The sequence below is a fragment of the Dendroctonus ponderosae genome, unplaced genomic scaffold (assembly GCF_020466585.1).
Source record: "Dendroctonus ponderosae isolate FM_Combo_2020 unplaced genomic scaffold, Dpon_F_20191213v2 Dpon_F_20191213_1, whole genome shotgun sequence".
Lineage (NCBI taxonomy): Eukaryota > Metazoa > Arthropoda > Insecta > Coleoptera > Curculionidae > Dendroctonus > Dendroctonus ponderosae.
In genome coordinates, this window is record NW_026017110.1 from 9666872 (window position 1) to 9684804 (window position 17933).

A 17933-nucleotide genomic window follows, 5' to 3' on the forward strand; every position below is an offset into this window, starting at 1 on the left:
TCCCCACAGCCAGTACTCTCCTACTAACGAACTCTCAACGGGTTCAGACAATAGCGTCTTAAGAACAAGGCTGCAGTGCTGAAATCTAAAAGTTTGATGACGTCAGACAATGTAGGCCAGTTTTTCGTCCGTAAAGAATGAATTGAGCAGTAGATTAAATCTGCACAGAAGTTAGACCACATCGACGGTCCCCCCACGGGGTTGACGGTAAATAATATGGTTCCAACCCAAGAGTAGTGTGTAAGCTTCATTTCTCAATATGTTGTATTCTATGGATAACCTAAGACTAAGATCTCCTCATAGGTGAAATACTATCAATTAATCTAAAAAACCTTCATTTAGGCCGATGCAATACCGTCAATGTTGCAAATTATCCTCGATATATATTACTAAAGATATCAAAACTCGGAAGAGTAAAGTTGCGAAATTGAAAGAACTTGAATAATTACGTTTTTCACAAGCTATCGAAGAAAGCGAAAATCCTGCGCCAGTTATAAAAAGGCAACAAGCTATTAAAAAAGTTATTTAGTATTTTGAGAATATATTTTTAGAATCTTAATAAAAGATATTTCGTTTTCAACCTATTTCAAAAGCATCTTATTGACCAACCACATCTCACTCATTTTTAGGGTTGCAGTAATTATTCAATTAAAAATATTGCGAATATTATTCTCAGCAGTCTTTCCAAAACACTTATTAACAATTATTGTGGTAAATCTAATAATTATTGACGCAAAAACATTAAGAACGGAGTAACCAGTAACAGGGTATTTAATCCATACTAACGCCCTCGAAATGGGAAATAAACTGGCCTACATGGGATGACGCCACTCGTAAGCGCGTGGGCCTTGATCTTAAGACAGTGTTGGTTCAGAGTCTAGGTACTGCGGAATCTCCACAGCTAGTACTCGTCCCTAACTAAGTTAATTATTCGAACTGAATCTAAATTTGAGTCGAATACTGCGGCAACTTCATAGCCAGTACTTGCTATGTTGGTATCAACTTAACGAGTTTCTCTTGTGTTCTCTTTAAGATTTTATATCCAGCATTAACCTTATTTAAGTTCAAATAGATTTTAAAGGAACCCAGTTTAACATTCTCAAAGATAAATAAATAAAAAGAAAGTCGAAATGAATATTCAATTACAGTCAAAAAAGTTACTCTGTGAAACTCAATAATTAACATGATAATCATTAATATTCAACTAATAATTAAAATTCCGAAGAGGCTACTCTGTAAGATGCATTCATCCGATTAATAATTAAAACACACTAGTCGCTGGTATAAAGCGACACAAATCGCTTACAAGTCGATTTCGACTGGCACTAATAGCAACCGCTCCTAATTTTTCATTAATTATTACTACTTAAACTACTCCCGTCCTCAGATCCTAGCATCGGGAGGGAAAGATTTCCTATAACCTTTCGTGCTACCTGTTCTTTCTTTTTGTAAGATTGCTAATGGTGAAGAATTTAACACTGTTACAATGAATTTAAACGTTTCACCCTGATGAAATTTTATGTTACTAGATAATAGAACCTTTTAAGCAAATTTGTGTAGATGGGACTTTTATGCATGTGCTGTCGTCTTTTGGTATTTATTTGTTTCAATATGTACTCGTCTCTTCCATATGTGACTCTGATTATATCTTTACAGCTATTCTGGCATGTATCAGTTCAGTATACCCACTCTAGTTATTAAGGATCCTGAGTTACTTAAACAGCTAACTGTCAGAGATTTCGACCACTTTACTGATCATCGAATATTAGTAGATGCTGACGCAGATCCATTATGGTCTGGAAACTTATTTGCTTTGACAGGTTAGGCTGCATAAAAATTAAAAATTGTCATAATAGTATTTTTTTGCTGTTCTTCAGGTCGGAAATGGAAAGATATGAGAGCCACCCTGAGCGGTTCATTTTCGAGCAGCAAAATAAAGAGAATGTTCCATGTCATGAATGGGGCTGCGGAAAATTTTGTAATTTTTTTTTTAAACAAAAATGAAACACTCATAGAAGTAGAAATGAGGGATACGTTTTCGAGGTAAAAAAATTAAATCATCTCTTTCAAAAATGTTCGGCCTTTGAACAATAGAAGACCTGTACATTTTCGTTAATTACATTTTCAGATTTGCCAACGACATAATTGCTACAACCGCTTTTGGGATCGAAGTGGATTCGCTCAAATCTCCAAACAACCCTTTCCACATAATGGGAAAGCGGATCACAGATTATTCTTCTCTGATCAAACGCTTGCGATTTTTCGCATTTCTGATAGCGCCGCGAGTGGCAAAGGTGAATAATCAGTCTTAAAATGGATCATTTTGCTTTCAGTCAAGTGTAATTTACTTTGGTAACTTTGTTCTTATTTACTTTTTCAGAATACAGGGTAATTCGTGGTGAATGTCATATAGCTACTGCAGATTCTAGAAGTCCAATTAATAGGATTTAACCAAACATACTCTTTGTAAAATATTGTTCTATTGCTATAATACATGTCAAAGTTCCAAGTTTAATTAGGTTTAATTAAAAGTAACCATTTTAATTGTAATTTTTCAGTGATTTGCAATAGTGAGTTTTTAGAGGTGAGAAATTCGACTTTATGCTTAGTTTTAAGTTACGTACGCGCTATGCACGATCTGCTGTTTAGTTATGTTTCAGCAACGTCCATTAATGGTAAGCAATGTGACAGTTTTCAATAACCAATAACGCATTTGCAAGACTTTTGAGGTTGAAAGTTATACATGTGTGTTATTGATGGTCCAGTCCGTTTTCAAAATATTTCCAATTAAAGCAATCAATAAACGCTTATACTATCTATTTTAGGAACTTTATGCGATTGTACAGTTGGTCCATATGAATGAGAATGAAGAGTACTTTAGATTTTTGACAAACAGTTTCCCAGACTTGATAGATTATTTGAGTTGATGATTGACATTTAATTGTTATGATTAAATTGCAATTACCTATCGGTTGATTGAGTTGACATAATTTATGAATTATTCATAAAATTCTCAATATTTCGAAAACTGGCTGGCTTATGGACGACAAATTAGTAGATATTTTATCGAACAAACAATCAGTCCAACAACTCTGCCATTCAAAATTCCTATATACCTTTCCAGTAAAAATTATTAATGCAAAATAATCTAACAGCAGAGCGTATCTACCGTCTACGTGTAGCAGGTACCTGAAAACTAGAAGTACATTCGAAGTTTTTGCGCATAAATTTGTAATTGAAATAGAAACGCTAACGTCCTGAATTATCCTCATGGAGCAAAATTTTAGTAAAGTATGTTTGATTAATCCTTTAATTCTGATATCTAGCATCTGCGGCTACACACTAAAACGTATTCATTACGGACTACCCCGTATATGCGAGTACACAACTAACGTGTTATCGTTTTAGTTGCTGAAAATTGGTCTATTTGAGAAAGACATATCATCGTTTTTCTACAAAACTATTAAGGAGACTATTCAAGTTCGAGAAGAAAAAGGAATCGTTAGAGAGGACATGTTAAATATATTATTAGAGGCAAGAAAAGGAACTCAACATGAATATTCTGCAGCCATTGAAACAGGTTTTGCTACTGTCAAAGAATATACACATTCTGGTATGTACACAGACTATATTTTTCTCCACCTATAGGTTCAGGGTGCTTAAATTATTTGTAACAGGAATCTTAATGACGCTTAAATAAGACACACTTTTTTATTACTGTGGGAAGTTTAAATTAAGCTTTAGATTATTATTGAATAAATTTGATTTAATCAAGCTTTTGAAATATCAGTTGACCGATTAACTAAATCTCACTATGCGTCCGGGCATAATTATTAATAACGTTCAAAGGGTAACTGACAGCTGTCAGCATTGCTTTGGCATTTGTTGTATTAAAAATGGCCACTTTCGTCATGACAACTAAAAGTGACAGTATTTCAAACAAAATGCGACAAAATAACAATACGAAAACATTAAATTGACAATATTGCGAAAAATTCACACTTTTGGAATAGACAACTTTACACAAACTTACCCTTATATTTAATACTTAATAAGATAAAATTGTCAAAAATGGATTGGGGTTTCTATTTGAAAAAAAAAAGATTTTGGACGGTTTTCTAAAGTCGTTTTGAAACTTATTTTTTTACCCTTTGTATTAATACTTATCAAAATGTCGAAATTCCATTAAAGTAGGTCCTCTGCAACAAGAAATTCGACTCAAATTAAGTAGGACGTATTCGCTTATATAAAAAAAACGAATAATTATTCGAGTGGATGCAACTGTAATTTTTTACATAAAGTTTGAAGTAGATATATCAAAAACGGTTAGACTCCTCATTGATACTTACCTCCGGTAGCGTGGCCATCTTGAAAATATTTTAGATCGTTTGCCCCTAATGATTTTGGCACACTGTCTAATTTTCGAATACATATATCCTAATTATAGTTTGCCATATATCGACCACGGCGGTTCTCGGTGGGACACCCTGTATATTATTAGTGTCTCAAATACGACATATGTATATGTTTAAACTGAAATAATTTCTAGGTAAAGGGTCACAGTTCGCTAATTTAACAGATGACGATATAGCTGCTCAAGCAATGGTTTTCTATGTGGCTGGATTTGAAACTATTTCAAATGCCTTGTGTTTTGGTTCTTATGAACTGGCAGTTAACAAAGAAATACAGAATAAATTAAGAAGTGAAATTGTTGAAACCCACAGGTTAAATGGTGGCAAAGTAACATATGACTCTTTGCTGAAGATGAAGTATATGGATATGGTGATATCCGGTAAATAATTGTTTAACTTACAGCCCCATTATAAATGAAATTTTGTCTTTAGTGCAATAAAGTGTTTTCTATTACCAGCTAAACCTAATATTTTACGATCAGTCTCAAGTTCCTGATAAGTTATCAAGGATTTCCATTAGATTCGTAATAAATTCCACATAGATTACCTATAATATATGTGATATTTTCTCATTTTCAGAGATTTTACGAAAGTGGCCGCCTGCAGGAGTAGTAGACAGGGTTGCTACTAAACCGTATACTATTGAGCCAGTAAACGCCGATGAAAAACCTGTTCATTTAAAAATTGGCGATTTATTTTGGATTCCAATGTTTGGATTTCATCGAGATCCGAAAAATTTCGAAAACCCCACAAAATTCGACCCGGAAAGATTTTCAGATGAGAATAAAGGCAATATCAAGCCGTACACATATGTGCCTTTCGGTGCTGGTCCTAGAAACTGTATTGCTTCAAGATTTGCGCTTTTAGAACTGAAGACTTTATTTTATCACTTGCTGTTGAACTTTGAAATTGAACCAACCAAAGTAACAACAGTTCCGTTGAAGTTATGTAAAAAATCATTCCGTCCTTCACCAGTAGGTGGTTTTTGGTTAGGATTAAAGCGACTTACATGCACTTAAGTTTGTTGGAAAGCATATCATTACTACTGACTTTTTAGACTAATTTTATTTATGCAGCCAACCAAAAATACGTCATATTTCTCATTGCTGCTACCTAGGTAGTGTTAGCTCATAACACTAAAAGTATTATAAATTATATTTAATTGACAATAAATTAAATGTTAACAAATAAAATAGTTTAGTATTAATAATTTATGACCTCCTCGACTATCAGCATTATCACGAGCTGCACTTCTTGGTTTTTAAACACAGTACCTATAAAACGTATTCATGGTTCCAAGATTTTTTAATGATTCTATTGGATATTTCAAATCATCAAGTTTTTTCAGATTATTTTATCATCACGATATTTTGTGTAATAAATTGTTGGATCAAATTGTATTCTGTTGAGCCAAAGAATGTAGAAGTGCCTACCGTTTAATTAGGGGACGCCTTGCTTATACGGGAGGTAAACAAATATTTAAAAATTTCGCTGTGAACCCATTATAAACATGTACCCTCACTGGCAGACTCAAAAGAACGATTGAATCATCAATCAAAAGATCAATAACAATAATATGATTATCAATTTGATGTGATGCACTCTGTACATATGACGGATTTATCCAGATATTAATATCGCGTTCAAACATTCCATTGTTGTCTGCAAGACAAATAATTATAAATAATTGATAATAACCATACTTAGCATCGAAATATGTTATTGTCTAAACATGGTTTTTACCATACTACTCATGTTATGTTTCTATAAACAGCAACCACTTTTGATATTATTTCGCACAACTTATTGCGTAACATATTGCGTAAGATAAAATGTGATTCTTAATGAAAACATATTTGTATCCCAAATTATTTTCTGTCTGGTCAAATAATGTTATGTTTGTATTAACAAATAGTTTTGATGTAAGTCAAGGTCTTTTTCATTATACATGAAGGGTTTGTAACCGCTATCGGCGCGGTTATGGGCTTGTGGGGTTGAATTGTGTAGGGTGATTTATCTAGTGAATTGGTTGGGTAAGAAAAGTACTGATGTGGTGTTTACCACTACTTGAGCACAATAAATCGAAACAAACACAAGCATATACAGGGTGATTCAAAATTGGCGTCATTCCCTTTCAGGGGCTCACTTGGAGGGTACGAGAAACATATTGTAATTTTTTTTTCGATAATTTCTAGAAGATATTAACAGTTGCAAATCGAATTTCAACTTTGCTATTAAACATTATTTTGAAAGTGTTCCATGTTTCATTGGAAGATAGGCAATAGATTACATTGAAAAACATTGTTGCCGTTTTTCTAATATAGTTTAGTTTGGCAAATTTCCCAGTTTTTAAGAACAATTAATTTTTTTTACTATGTTCTCTGTACTCCTAAAACACCGCCAGACAACACCTCCGGAGGAATGACGCCAATTTTGAATCACCCTGTATGGTGCATGTATATAACATGTGGTGAAAATATAATTAGAAACCGAACTATCTTTTTTACTTGGCTAACGTTAGGAGMAGATAAGGTTTAATTCCGGTTAAGGTCGACTTCCTTAAATGTATACAGATTTGGGCGAGCTTCTTCTCCTKTCTCTATGGCACTGCTGCTAGGCAATTCCAAAGGCTTGGGCRAGTTTATTTAATTATGGGAAATCACCAAGAAAAGAAGGGACAGATTGYCCTCCATTAGGAGCGATAAATCGTTTAAAATAAAGTTAGCSGAAAGTTACCAGACCACCTGTACAATTTAGGAACCCTGGCTATGTAATAAGCGCCTTTTCACACGGGTCACTGTGCGGCGCTTCTCAGTGGCGCTGCTGAGTATTGCGTTTTGAAGGTACACACGCACACAAGTCCTGCACCCCTCTGTATTTACTACATACCCTTAATTTATACAGAATTGTTTTATTAGTAAAAAACCCACTTGTTTTCAAGTAGAAAAAACGGCGAAATAATAAAAAAATTGTTTGCCCCTTTGAAACTGCGTTGCTGCAAAAATTGCACCTTTATACTGATCACTAGTCGCTGGCATTAGAATCTGAATCGTGCAAGAATCGTGAGACATACCTAGAAACGAGTTGTAAGCTTTTGATAGTACTAGAATTATTGTTCTGTGGCAAACGGCCCAGGCTCTTTATCTAGGCACGATATTTCCACCAGGCTGAACTTTATCAGAAGCACAGTTAGCAGGACAATTAGACGCTATGAAGAGACTGGTGAAGTGAACAGCAGACCTCGAAGTGGTCGTCCTCACGTTACCACGATACGCAAAGATCGCTATATTTCTCAAATCAGCCCGTAGAGAGCACTCAGTCACCMTACCAGCACTAAGATCTCAGTTCCAGAGAACGTATAACCGTCTGATATCCAGTGCTACAATCCGCCGAAGAYCTTTATAATCAGGATTGCGGTCCAGAAGGCCTTTAAGAGTTCCTTTGTTAACTCATYGCCACCGAAGCGCCCGTTTCGACCATCAAAACTGGCGATGGGCAGAGTGCAGAATCTTGCTCTTTACCGATGAATCTCGGTTTGGATTGGTGAGCGATGATTACCGAGTAAGAGTTTGGAGAGAAGCAGGACGCCGAAATAGGCTTCATACAGCCGTTGGAGTTGCTTCATATCGCGGTGGAACACAAATGATTTNGGGGTATTATGTTCAATAGAAGGACCCCACTTATTCACACATCGGTGTCGATGGCAGGTGCATCTTACCTTGCAAATAATATTATTCCTATAATTATACCCCTACGTGATGAATTAGGAGACCAGTTTATCTTTATGGCTGACAATGTCAGGACACATAGCACCAGCGCTGTTCAAGAGGTATCAGAAAACCGAAACATCGCAAGACTAGATTGCCAGACACGTCTGGAATTATGTATCAAGAGCCATTTTCAATCGGAATAATCCACCAAGAAAGGTCCAAGAACTTATTATTGCTACTACAGAGAAATGGGGAAATATCCCTCAGGAAGTAATCAATAACTTGATTATTGGAATGGACAGACTTGTGAATGCGTTGTTAAGAAGTAGAGGCTCAAATACTGAATATTAATTATGTTGTTGAATTTTTTCTTTTCAGTCGTTCATTAGATTTTTTAATGTTTAACATGTTTGCGTCCGGAATGGAGTTTCCTTTTTATAACTAATAATTCCTTGAAATTAAATCCATTTTGCCGTTTTTTAGAAGCCTTCCCTCTCCAGATCTAGATTAAGCGACGGGGTCTGCAAAGTTTTACAAAATTTTAAAATGTCCAAATAACTAGGGGGGTGCAAGACTTTTGAAGGCGGGTGTATTAGTTTGTTTAAATTATTGTTCTAATAGCGCCTTGTGGAAGTTTCTATCAATCTTACGTTGACGGAGGCAAACCATCTGGCAGGAATCTCTGCCCGTCATATGTTTGTTTAATTATCTCGTATATCGTATTGAATGCTTGAATACTTGACCCTTAATATTTTGCACATTGATCGTATCTACTTTTAAGTGAAATAAACATAACAGTTTGCCACGCTTACAGATTTCTCGCCAGTTTTTCCATAGTCAGATCGTTTTATTCAGCGCTATCTATGTTTTAGCTAGCTCTGTCTAATTTACGTTTTCTCGCTCAACACTCGTGTTGAGTTTGTTTTTTCAATACAATTTTCATTTTTCAAGTTTATTAAGTGTACCATCTTACGTCAGTGGAATAGTACCTCGAAAATGTCTGGATCACTTTATCTAATCAATTCCATCAGGAAAAACGTAAACAGACTACTAAATCGGTCGTTAATTCAAGTTGCTTTATATGAGACCTATGTAACTTTGTAAGCTTCGCATTACGCAGTCTTAAGGAACCGTAGTGCTTCCGTTCTGTAGGGAACCGTAGTTCAGCTTTACCTTAAAGTCAGTAGGTACCGCAGTGCAATCCAGAGATTGGTTTGTGCACTCGCGTCTATTTCAATTAACTGTAAGTACCTAACAGTTAATATGTTTTATTAATACCTAGTCTTACAAAGAAATTATATGAAAAAAGTTCCTGATCAAATTCTAATTCAATGGGATTAAAAACTTAAAATAAATTTAAAAAAATCGGAGTTGGACATAAAGATGCAGTACAGGTAACTGTTGGAACGGAGATACCTATTCCAATCAGGCCATCAAATTAGTAGCATATGCTCACTTTTATCAAGTATAGATTTACTGTATAAAAAACATCTGTTCCTGCAGAAAAATAACTGTAAATTTTTTTTCCACTTGAAACTGAGATGACTGGGAGATTGAGATACTAAGTTATAAATGCGGGAAATGAGACAAGGTTGCAGGAAGTGCCGGTTGCCTCCCTCTTGATCCTTGCTGGTGGAGTGTTGGCAGCCAAAACTATCTTACGATTCACAGATATTTAGCACACAATTGCATGCGATTTTATTGACTTATGGTATATCTTCAATTGCCACCCGATTGATTTATTTTGTCCATGACCACATATATGCACGAAATTAGAACAGAACAAAAAATCACAAAACAAAACAAAAATTTCACCAACGTCAAATAAACGGTGTCATAATTAAGAATAAATTTAATTTTTCAATTTTTCACTTTGAATGCCCATAATTCCATAAGAAAGTCAGATGGGAAACTTTTTTATATAAAGTACTGGCCTTATTTTCAGGTCTTATGTAGAAACGTTATCATTGTTGACCAACAATTTTGAGGCATCCTGTTTATGTATGTATATGTTACCGGCAATATGCAAAATACTTAGGCATTCTGCAAACTGACCAACTCGCCAGACATTTTGCAGAATCGCGTCTACTTTCGGCAATCTGCAAAGTGTCGTATGTGGTAGTTAATGTGAGTGTTACATATGTTTAATCTTCAGATTGACTAGACAATGGGCATAAACCTGTAACTTCGAAACGTTGCAGGTTAGTTTTTCAACGGAACCTTGTTGCCTAGTTTTGCAGGTAAATTTACTGTTGTTTACTGCCCTAAGTAGCAAACAATTTTGTGAAATTTACCGCGTTTCCAGTGCTTCTTTTTGATTATTAGTTTGTTCTTATTCCGGTCCTATTTGTGTCGTGCAAAAAATTGATTTTTCGGTAGTTGGGTATTCGGGTTTACATATTATTTATTTTAAAGTTGAAAGCGGTGTAATGAATAGGAGACGTCTTTTCCAATGAAAAATTAAAGACGAAATACCTATGAAACAACACACAAGATTATCCAGAAAAGGTGTGCTGCATTAGAAGTATTTTTGGGATAACATGCTATGAGAATTAATCCAATGGTTTTGAACATAACGACATTTGAATATGGGAACGTAACAAAAGTTAACTTTATTATTATTTTTTGAAATAAAATAGACGATATGATTTGAGAACAGAACAAAACACAAACCAGAACATTTGTTTTAATATTCCTATAAAATAATTTCATTTATTATTATTATTATTATTATTATAATTAAGTAAAAAAAATAATCATCAAAAAAAATCATAGAGTATACTTTTATTGCTACCCATGATTTAAATGCCGCTATGTCCAAAACTATTGAATTCGATCACATAGTATGTTATACCACAAATACATAAAATTCAATGTAGATTCACCTGATTCTGGATTAAAACAGGCCATTTCATTTAAAAAACATAAACTTGACCGTCATAATTTTATTTTGCTCCTTTATGCTTCAAAGTAACAGAAACAAATACTTTGGTAACAACCACAACACTTTTATATAAATATTAAATTTATATTTTTTTTCAGTCGCTATTTCTGTACGATATTCGAGGGTGTCTTCGCTGACTCGTATATAATGACTCCTGTATAATCTCTTTTTATGTTCTCTAATGTCTTTTTTTCCGCTCGACCTTGCTTTAACACTGAACAACAAAGTTTGGCATAATCGCCGCTCGGCAGGGAGTAGACAGCAATTTTGCTGCATCCCGGTATTATGCACATTGTCTAGTCAATGTGAAGATTAAAATTATGTGACACTCACATTGACTACTGCCTACGACATTTTTCAGATTTCCTGAAATACCGTAGTCAATGTGCTATTGCAATTGCCGAAAGTATTAACAATTCTGCAAAATGCCTGGGGAGTTGGAGAGTTTGCAGAATGCCTAAGTATTTTGTACATTGCCGGTAACAAATACATATAGCATACACATACATAAGCATATGTATGTGTGATACAAGCAAAAACGGTTGTTTAATAAAATACCTTAATAGCAATACGTTTTTGTTTTTTCTAAGTTTTGGAAATAATTTCACGAAAAATATTGTTTTTCTAGTTTATTATTCATAATTGCTGAAATTGTTGACGCCATTTCTAATTTGCTCACCAGGTATACAGGCTCTTGTTTTAGCTTCAAATATTTTGTAACTTTCAGGCTAAGCTTTTATGATGCTGTGGATAATATTATCAATCACGCTAGCAGTTCTAGCATGGTTTCGATTTTTGAAACCCATGAATCATTTCACCAAATTGGGAGTAAAGCAGTCGAAACCGTGGCCCATTGTTGGAGACCAATGGACACACATGTTTCAAAAAATGAGCCTCTTAGAAAGTATTGAATTCTACTACAATATGTTTCCAGGTACTCGGTAAGCAGTTATTCCCCAGATATCTAAGAATCTCATTTGTTAATTGATAAAACATATGAATTAATTACTTCTCCAGAACGGTTTTCACATCTGTGACTCTAATTATACCTTTACAGCTATTCTGGCATTTATCAGTTCCACATACCCACTCTAATTATTAAGGATCCCGAGTTACTTAAACAGTTAACTGTCAGAGATTTCGACCACTTTACTGATCATCGAACATTAGTAGATGCTGATGTGGATCCGTTATGGGCTGGAAACTTATTCGCTTTGACAGGTTACGATGAATAAAAAATATAAATTGTCATATAGTATTTTGTTGTCGTTTTTCAGGTCGGAAATGGAAAGATATGAGAGCTACTTTGAGCGGTTCATTTACGAGCAGCAAAATAAAGAAAATGTTCCATTTCATAAATGGGACTGCTGAAAATTTTGTTGCGTTTTTTTTAAACAAAAATGAAAAACTTATTGAAGTAGAAATGAGGGATACGTTTTCGAGGTAAAAAATCAAAGTATCTTTTTCATAAGTGTTCTGCATTTGAGCAATGGATGAACAAGACGTGCAAATGTTCGTCAATTATATTTTCAGATTTGCAAACGATATAATTGCCACAACAGCTTTTGGAATCGAAGTAGATTCGCTCAAAAGTCCAAGCAACCCTTTCCATTTAATGGGAAAGCGAATCACAGATTATGCTCCTCTGCTTAAACGTTTGCGATTTTTCGCAATTCTGATAATGCCGAAACTGACCAAGGTGAATAATCAGTCTCTAGAAGATTATTTTGCTAAGTGTCCTTAGTTTTGGTAGCTTTGCTTTAATTTACTTTCTCAGAATACCGGGTTATCTGTGATGAATACGCTATATTGTAACTGCAGATTCAAGATATCCATCTAATCGGATTTACCCAAAATATATCAAGTAAAATATGGCTCTCAATCTACGATTTTGATTGTGCTTTTACAATTTGGAATAGTGAGTCTGTAGAGGCGAGGAATTCGAATTTTTGCTTATTTTCAAGGTACGTTCAAGACGGCGCCATCCACGATCTACTGTTTAGTTATTTTTCAGCAAAGCCGTTTGATGGTAAACAATGTAGCAGCAGAGAGTTGTCTCTGGTAGCAGTTTTGAAAAACGAATTTGCTAGACTGATTGTTTTTAAGGTATAAAGGTACACGTGTTTGTTATTGATAACGCAGCTGGTTTTCGAAATATTGCCAATTAAAGCAACCAATAACGCTTGGACTTTACTTATTTTAAGAATTTTGGGCGATTTTACAATTGGCGGATATGTCAACTCGTCTAAGTGATAAAGAGTACTTCCGATTTTTCGAAAAAAGGGTCTCCCATACTAGATAGGTAAATATATGCAAAGCAACTTATTTGGTTTATGCTTCTCATTGTACATTTTTCTTCTTGATCTTAAAGCGCCATGCAGATTCCTGCGTAGGCGTCCTTCGTTTTCTCATAATATTGTTCTATTCATTGCTGGTTCCTGAAGCGACGATTAGACATAACGGAATCGAAATTTCCTGAATGATGGTTTTTCCGGTAGAAGAGCGGTTTGTAGCAGCAGATTGATCAGTCTGATCGTAATCCCTACATTTTTAATATACGTATAAGTACGATTAAATTCAAAGTTTTTGCGGATAAATTTTAATTGATATATAAGTTCTAACGCCCTGAATTATTGTAATCGAGCAACATTTTACCAAGGCAAGTTTGATTAGATTCTATAATTTTGATATCTAGAATCTGCAGTTATATTAAAACGTATTCATTACGGTCTACTCTGTATGTATTTACATCTTAGCGACTAATGTGTTTTCGTTTCAGTTTTTCAATATTGGTCTATTCGACAAAGAACTATCATCCTTTTTCTATAAAAGTATTAAAGAAACTATTCAAGTTCGAGAAGAAAAAGGAATCGTTAGACGGGACATGTTGAATACATTATTAGAAGCAAGAAAAGGAATTCAACATGAATATTCTGATGCTATAGAAACAGGTTTTGCTACTGTCAAAGAATCTGCACATTCCGGTATGTAGACAGTCTATAGATATTAATTATACTATATTTTCTCCACAACTACATACAGACTGATTCAAAATCGGCTTAATTAATTTGGGGGTATTGTCTAGGGGTGACTATGAAATGCACGAAAAATAGTGAAAAAATAATTGCAAGAGATATTTGCAAAGAACTAGATCAGAACGCAGGCAGCAATGTGTTTTAAAGTAATCTGCCTTATTAATATTATGTAAATATCTATTGCTACTTAAAAATCAAAAGCTCAAGTAACCATAGATAAAAGCAGAAAGTTACAATGAAATAGGTTGGTGTAACCCAATATACCTCCAATAAAAAGTTATGTTAATAATTGTGGTGATTAAGTGAAAAAATTAAACCAAATTAAGATATAAACTTGTGGGTTTAAAATGATAAGTTAAAAATAACAGCAGAAATATTTCTCTTGCTTGATGTCATCGCACAGGAATCAACATTTTTTGTTGCAAGCTTTAATTTATGTTAAATCACGTTTTCACTCCCACTTTACTTGATTTGAGCAAGCAAACATTATTATCATTTATTTTTTATTCAGCTTTTTTCTAATACATTTTATTTTAAATGCTAGAATCATTAGATGATTGGTAGAAGAAAACTGCTTGAATCTGCAACCAAGTCCTTGGAAATTCATGTTTGAGCCTCTACAACACAAAGCTAATAATAAAAACCATGTATATACACATGTAATATTAGTGCTTAAAATAAGACAAATGTGTATGTTTAAACAAAAATAATTTTTAGGTCAAGGGATAGATTTTGCTAATTTAACAGATGCTGATTTAGCTGCTCAAGCAATGGTTTTCTATTTAGCTGGATTTGATACTATTTCAAATGCTATGTGTTTTGGTTCATATGAACTGGCAGTTAACAAAGAAATACAGAATAAATTAAGAAGTGAAATTGTTGAAACCCACAGGTTAAATGGTGGCAAAGTAACATATGACTCTTTGCTGAAGATGAAGTATATGGATAAGGTGATTTCCGGTAAATAATTGTTTAATTTGCAGCCCCATTTTAAATGAAATTTTCTCTTTAGTGCAATAAAATGTTTTCCGTTACGAGTTAACCTAATATTTTACGATCATTCTCAACTTCCTGATAAGTTATCAATGCTTTCCATTACATTCGTAACAATTCCGCATTTTTACCTACAAGAACATTAAGGCGAAGATAAAAAATTGGTTTGGGTGTGATATTTCCTTATTTTTAGAGATTTTGCGAAAGTGGCCGCCTGCAGGAGTAGTCGACAGAGTTGCTACTAAACCGTACACTATTGAACCAGTAAACGCGGATGAAAAACCAGTTAATTTAAGAATTGGGGATGTATTTTGGATTCCAATATTTGGAATTCACAGAGATCCAAAAAATTTTGAAAACCCCACAAACTTCGACCCGGAAAGATTTTCAGATGCGAATAAAAGAAATATCAAACCTTACACATATGTGCCTTTCGGTGCAGGTCCTAGAAACTGTATTGGATCAAGATTTGCGCTTCTAGAAATGAAGTCTTTATTTTATAACTTGCTGTTAAACTTTGAAATAGAACCAACTAAAACAACCACAGTTCCTATTAAATTATCTGCCAAATCATTTAATCCTGCACCAGAAGGTGGTATCTGGTTGGGACTAAAACGGCTTACAAGCACTTAAGTTTGTTGAGAGAAAGCGTATCATTACTGTTCAATGGATGGGTGCTATTTTTATATCAAAATATGTTTTTAAAGTTTTAAAACTAATTTTATTTATATAGATATTTTGATATTCAAATAGCTTGCTAATAAATGAATATTGAAAATATAAATTTTAATTGATTAGACTAGATTTTTGTGTTATAAGTTATATTTTATTGATAACAAATTATATTTGAACAAATAAAATAGCTTAGTATTTATAATTTATGATCTCCTCTGCAATCGACATTATCCCGAGTAGCACTTTTTGATTTTTAAACATAGGTAATATCAAGCATAATACAAAGACAAAGGAATTAGTACAAGTACGCCAACAAGAATTTACAAAGCAGAAAACTATTTGTGAACATAGTGAAGATAATTGAATACCCAATTAATTAGAGTTTCCGAAAACTGAAATAATTTTGTTTACCATTTGACAAAATAATAATTTGCAGTCCCATACCTCACGTCACATATTGCGCAGAAAAATCAATAAACCAATGAAAATTAAACTAAAACCAATATAATTGACAAAAAACCTGAGAAACTGTTCGGATAACTACTACTACTACTATTCGTGTTGGGATTCGAATCCATATAATCCCTTAAAAATTGGAGAAAAGTCACAATTTAAATTCACTTGTGTGTTCAGAAACTTAAAATCCACACTATCGGTCTCCCTAAGAATCTCCAAATCCTGCAGCAACTTCACCCTAAAGGAGGAACTGTGGACGTTATATAGAATCTTCACGTTAACTGCAGATGCAAAACTGTGTCCGGAAAAAGACAAATAAAGTCTGAAATTCAATTTGTCAAGCTACTCTAAATACCCTTTGATTCAGCTCCTCAGCTTTCTAATTGTCTTATATAGGCCTTGCCAATATAGGACACCTTACAGGAAGAACAATTCAGCTTGTATATTTCACTCCTATCCAACGTGCCGTGCCTATGACTTATTCCTTATTCCGATATAAAACGCTCGTCAAGCCGTGGTCCGGCCTGAACATGTTCAAGATCAAAAGAGATAGACTTTCGAGGCCATTCCTTGAAACTAATGGGTTTTTCGGGGTTTTAGGCCGTTGGGTAGATTTTCTTCTTGACGTTTCGCAAGCACGAGTGAATTGCATCTTCAGAAGTGGTTTGCTTGAAGGCTTGCACTGTTCCGATGCGATTCTTCGGGCGCAGTCTGTATATATGCACCGGTTGCGCTGACGTGTTTTGTGATGACGTGCATCGGAGCCTGCGCATTCTGTTGGCTGTTGCAATCCTCCGGTGTACTGGATCCTCTCTCCTGTCCTGAGCTGTTGCTTTTTCTTGCTATTTTTGSGTTGGTGAGTGCTGGAAACCATATACTGTTTAGCGCCATTGTCTCTTCTTTTCTGTTGAAATTGCCGTCGTATCTGTGGATTTCAAWGGYTTCTCGTATTAGTCGGGGGCGATACCCTGTTGTTGTGGCCAGGACCTGTGYTTCTCCGAAATAGATGTTGTGTGTTCCATCGCTGAGGGCGTGTTCCGCCACTGCCGACTTTTCTACATGTCCCAGTTTACAATTCCGTCGGTGTTCTTCTATTCTCGTCGCAACCTATCTTTTAGTAGTTCTTATGTAGACGCTTCCACAGGAGCATGGAATCCGGTAGATTCCTGCAGTTGCGAGGGGGGTTCTTCTGTCTTTAACTGATCCTAGACATTCTCGGATCGTTGTTGTGGGCTTGTAGATTGTTCTTATGTTGTCTTTCCTCAGGAGCCTCCCAATTCTGTCCGTAACCCTGGGAACAAAGGGCAGGAAAGCTTTCATAGTGGATTCACTTTTTTCCGCYCGGCCCACTCCTACAGCTTTTTTGATGTCCAACTGGGAATAACCGTTCTGAAGAAAAGCTTTTTCCAGGTGCTGTAGTTCTGTAGTTAGATGTTGTGGCCCACATATTTTTCTGGCTCTATCCGTGAGAGTTTTAATAATTCCCTGCTTCTGACTCGGATGGTGGTTAGAAAGCTTGTGAAGATATCTGTCTGTGTGGGCTGCCTTTTTGATATATCTTATGGTCCAAACGATTCCCCTGCCTCGACACCAAACCATCCAGGAAGGACAGTTGGTGGTTTTGTTCAACTTCCATGGTGAATTGGATGTCTGGGTGCTGTTTGTTTAGATGGTCGAGGAAGATGTCCAGGTTTTTGCGTCCATGCCT

At 34.9% G+C, this 17933-nt stretch overlaps 2 protein-coding genes across 2 annotated transcripts in view; both read left to right on the forward strand.

Annotated features, from left to right (window-relative positions):
• LOC109541202 (cytochrome P450 9e2) overlaps window positions 1-5605 on the forward strand; it is a gene marked incomplete in the record, with an annotated part of 9047 nt that extends 3442 nt beyond the window's left edge. Inside the window, 6 exon segments of the mRNA XM_048670618.1 lie at window positions 1657-1820; window positions 1878-2043; window positions 2129-2294; window positions 3409-3613; window positions 4550-4792; window positions 4992-5605. Of these exon segments, the coding sequence (XP_048526575.1) occupies window positions 1657-1820; window positions 1878-2043; window positions 2129-2294; window positions 3409-3613; window positions 4550-4792; window positions 4992-5431 (1384 nt within the window).
• A 3491-nt stretch (window positions 5606-9096) lies between these two features.
• Window positions 9097-17933, forward strand: part of LOC109541195 — a 26458-nt gene continuing 17621 nt past the window's right edge. The window contains exons 1-8 of the mRNA XM_048660652.1: window positions 9097-9365; window positions 11794-12007; window positions 12124-12287; window positions 12344-12509; window positions 12600-12765; window positions 13846-14050; window positions 14819-15061; window positions 15288-15724. Of these exons, the coding sequence (XP_048516609.1) occupies window positions 11805-12007; window positions 12124-12287; window positions 12344-12509; window positions 12600-12765; window positions 13846-14050; window positions 14819-15061; window positions 15288-15724 (1584 nt within the window). The 5' untranslated portion in view covers window positions 9097-9365; window positions 11794-11804. The remainder of the gene's footprint in view (window positions 9366-11793; window positions 12008-12123; window positions 12288-12343; window positions 12510-12599; window positions 12766-13845; window positions 14051-14818; window positions 15062-15287; window positions 15725-17933) is intronic.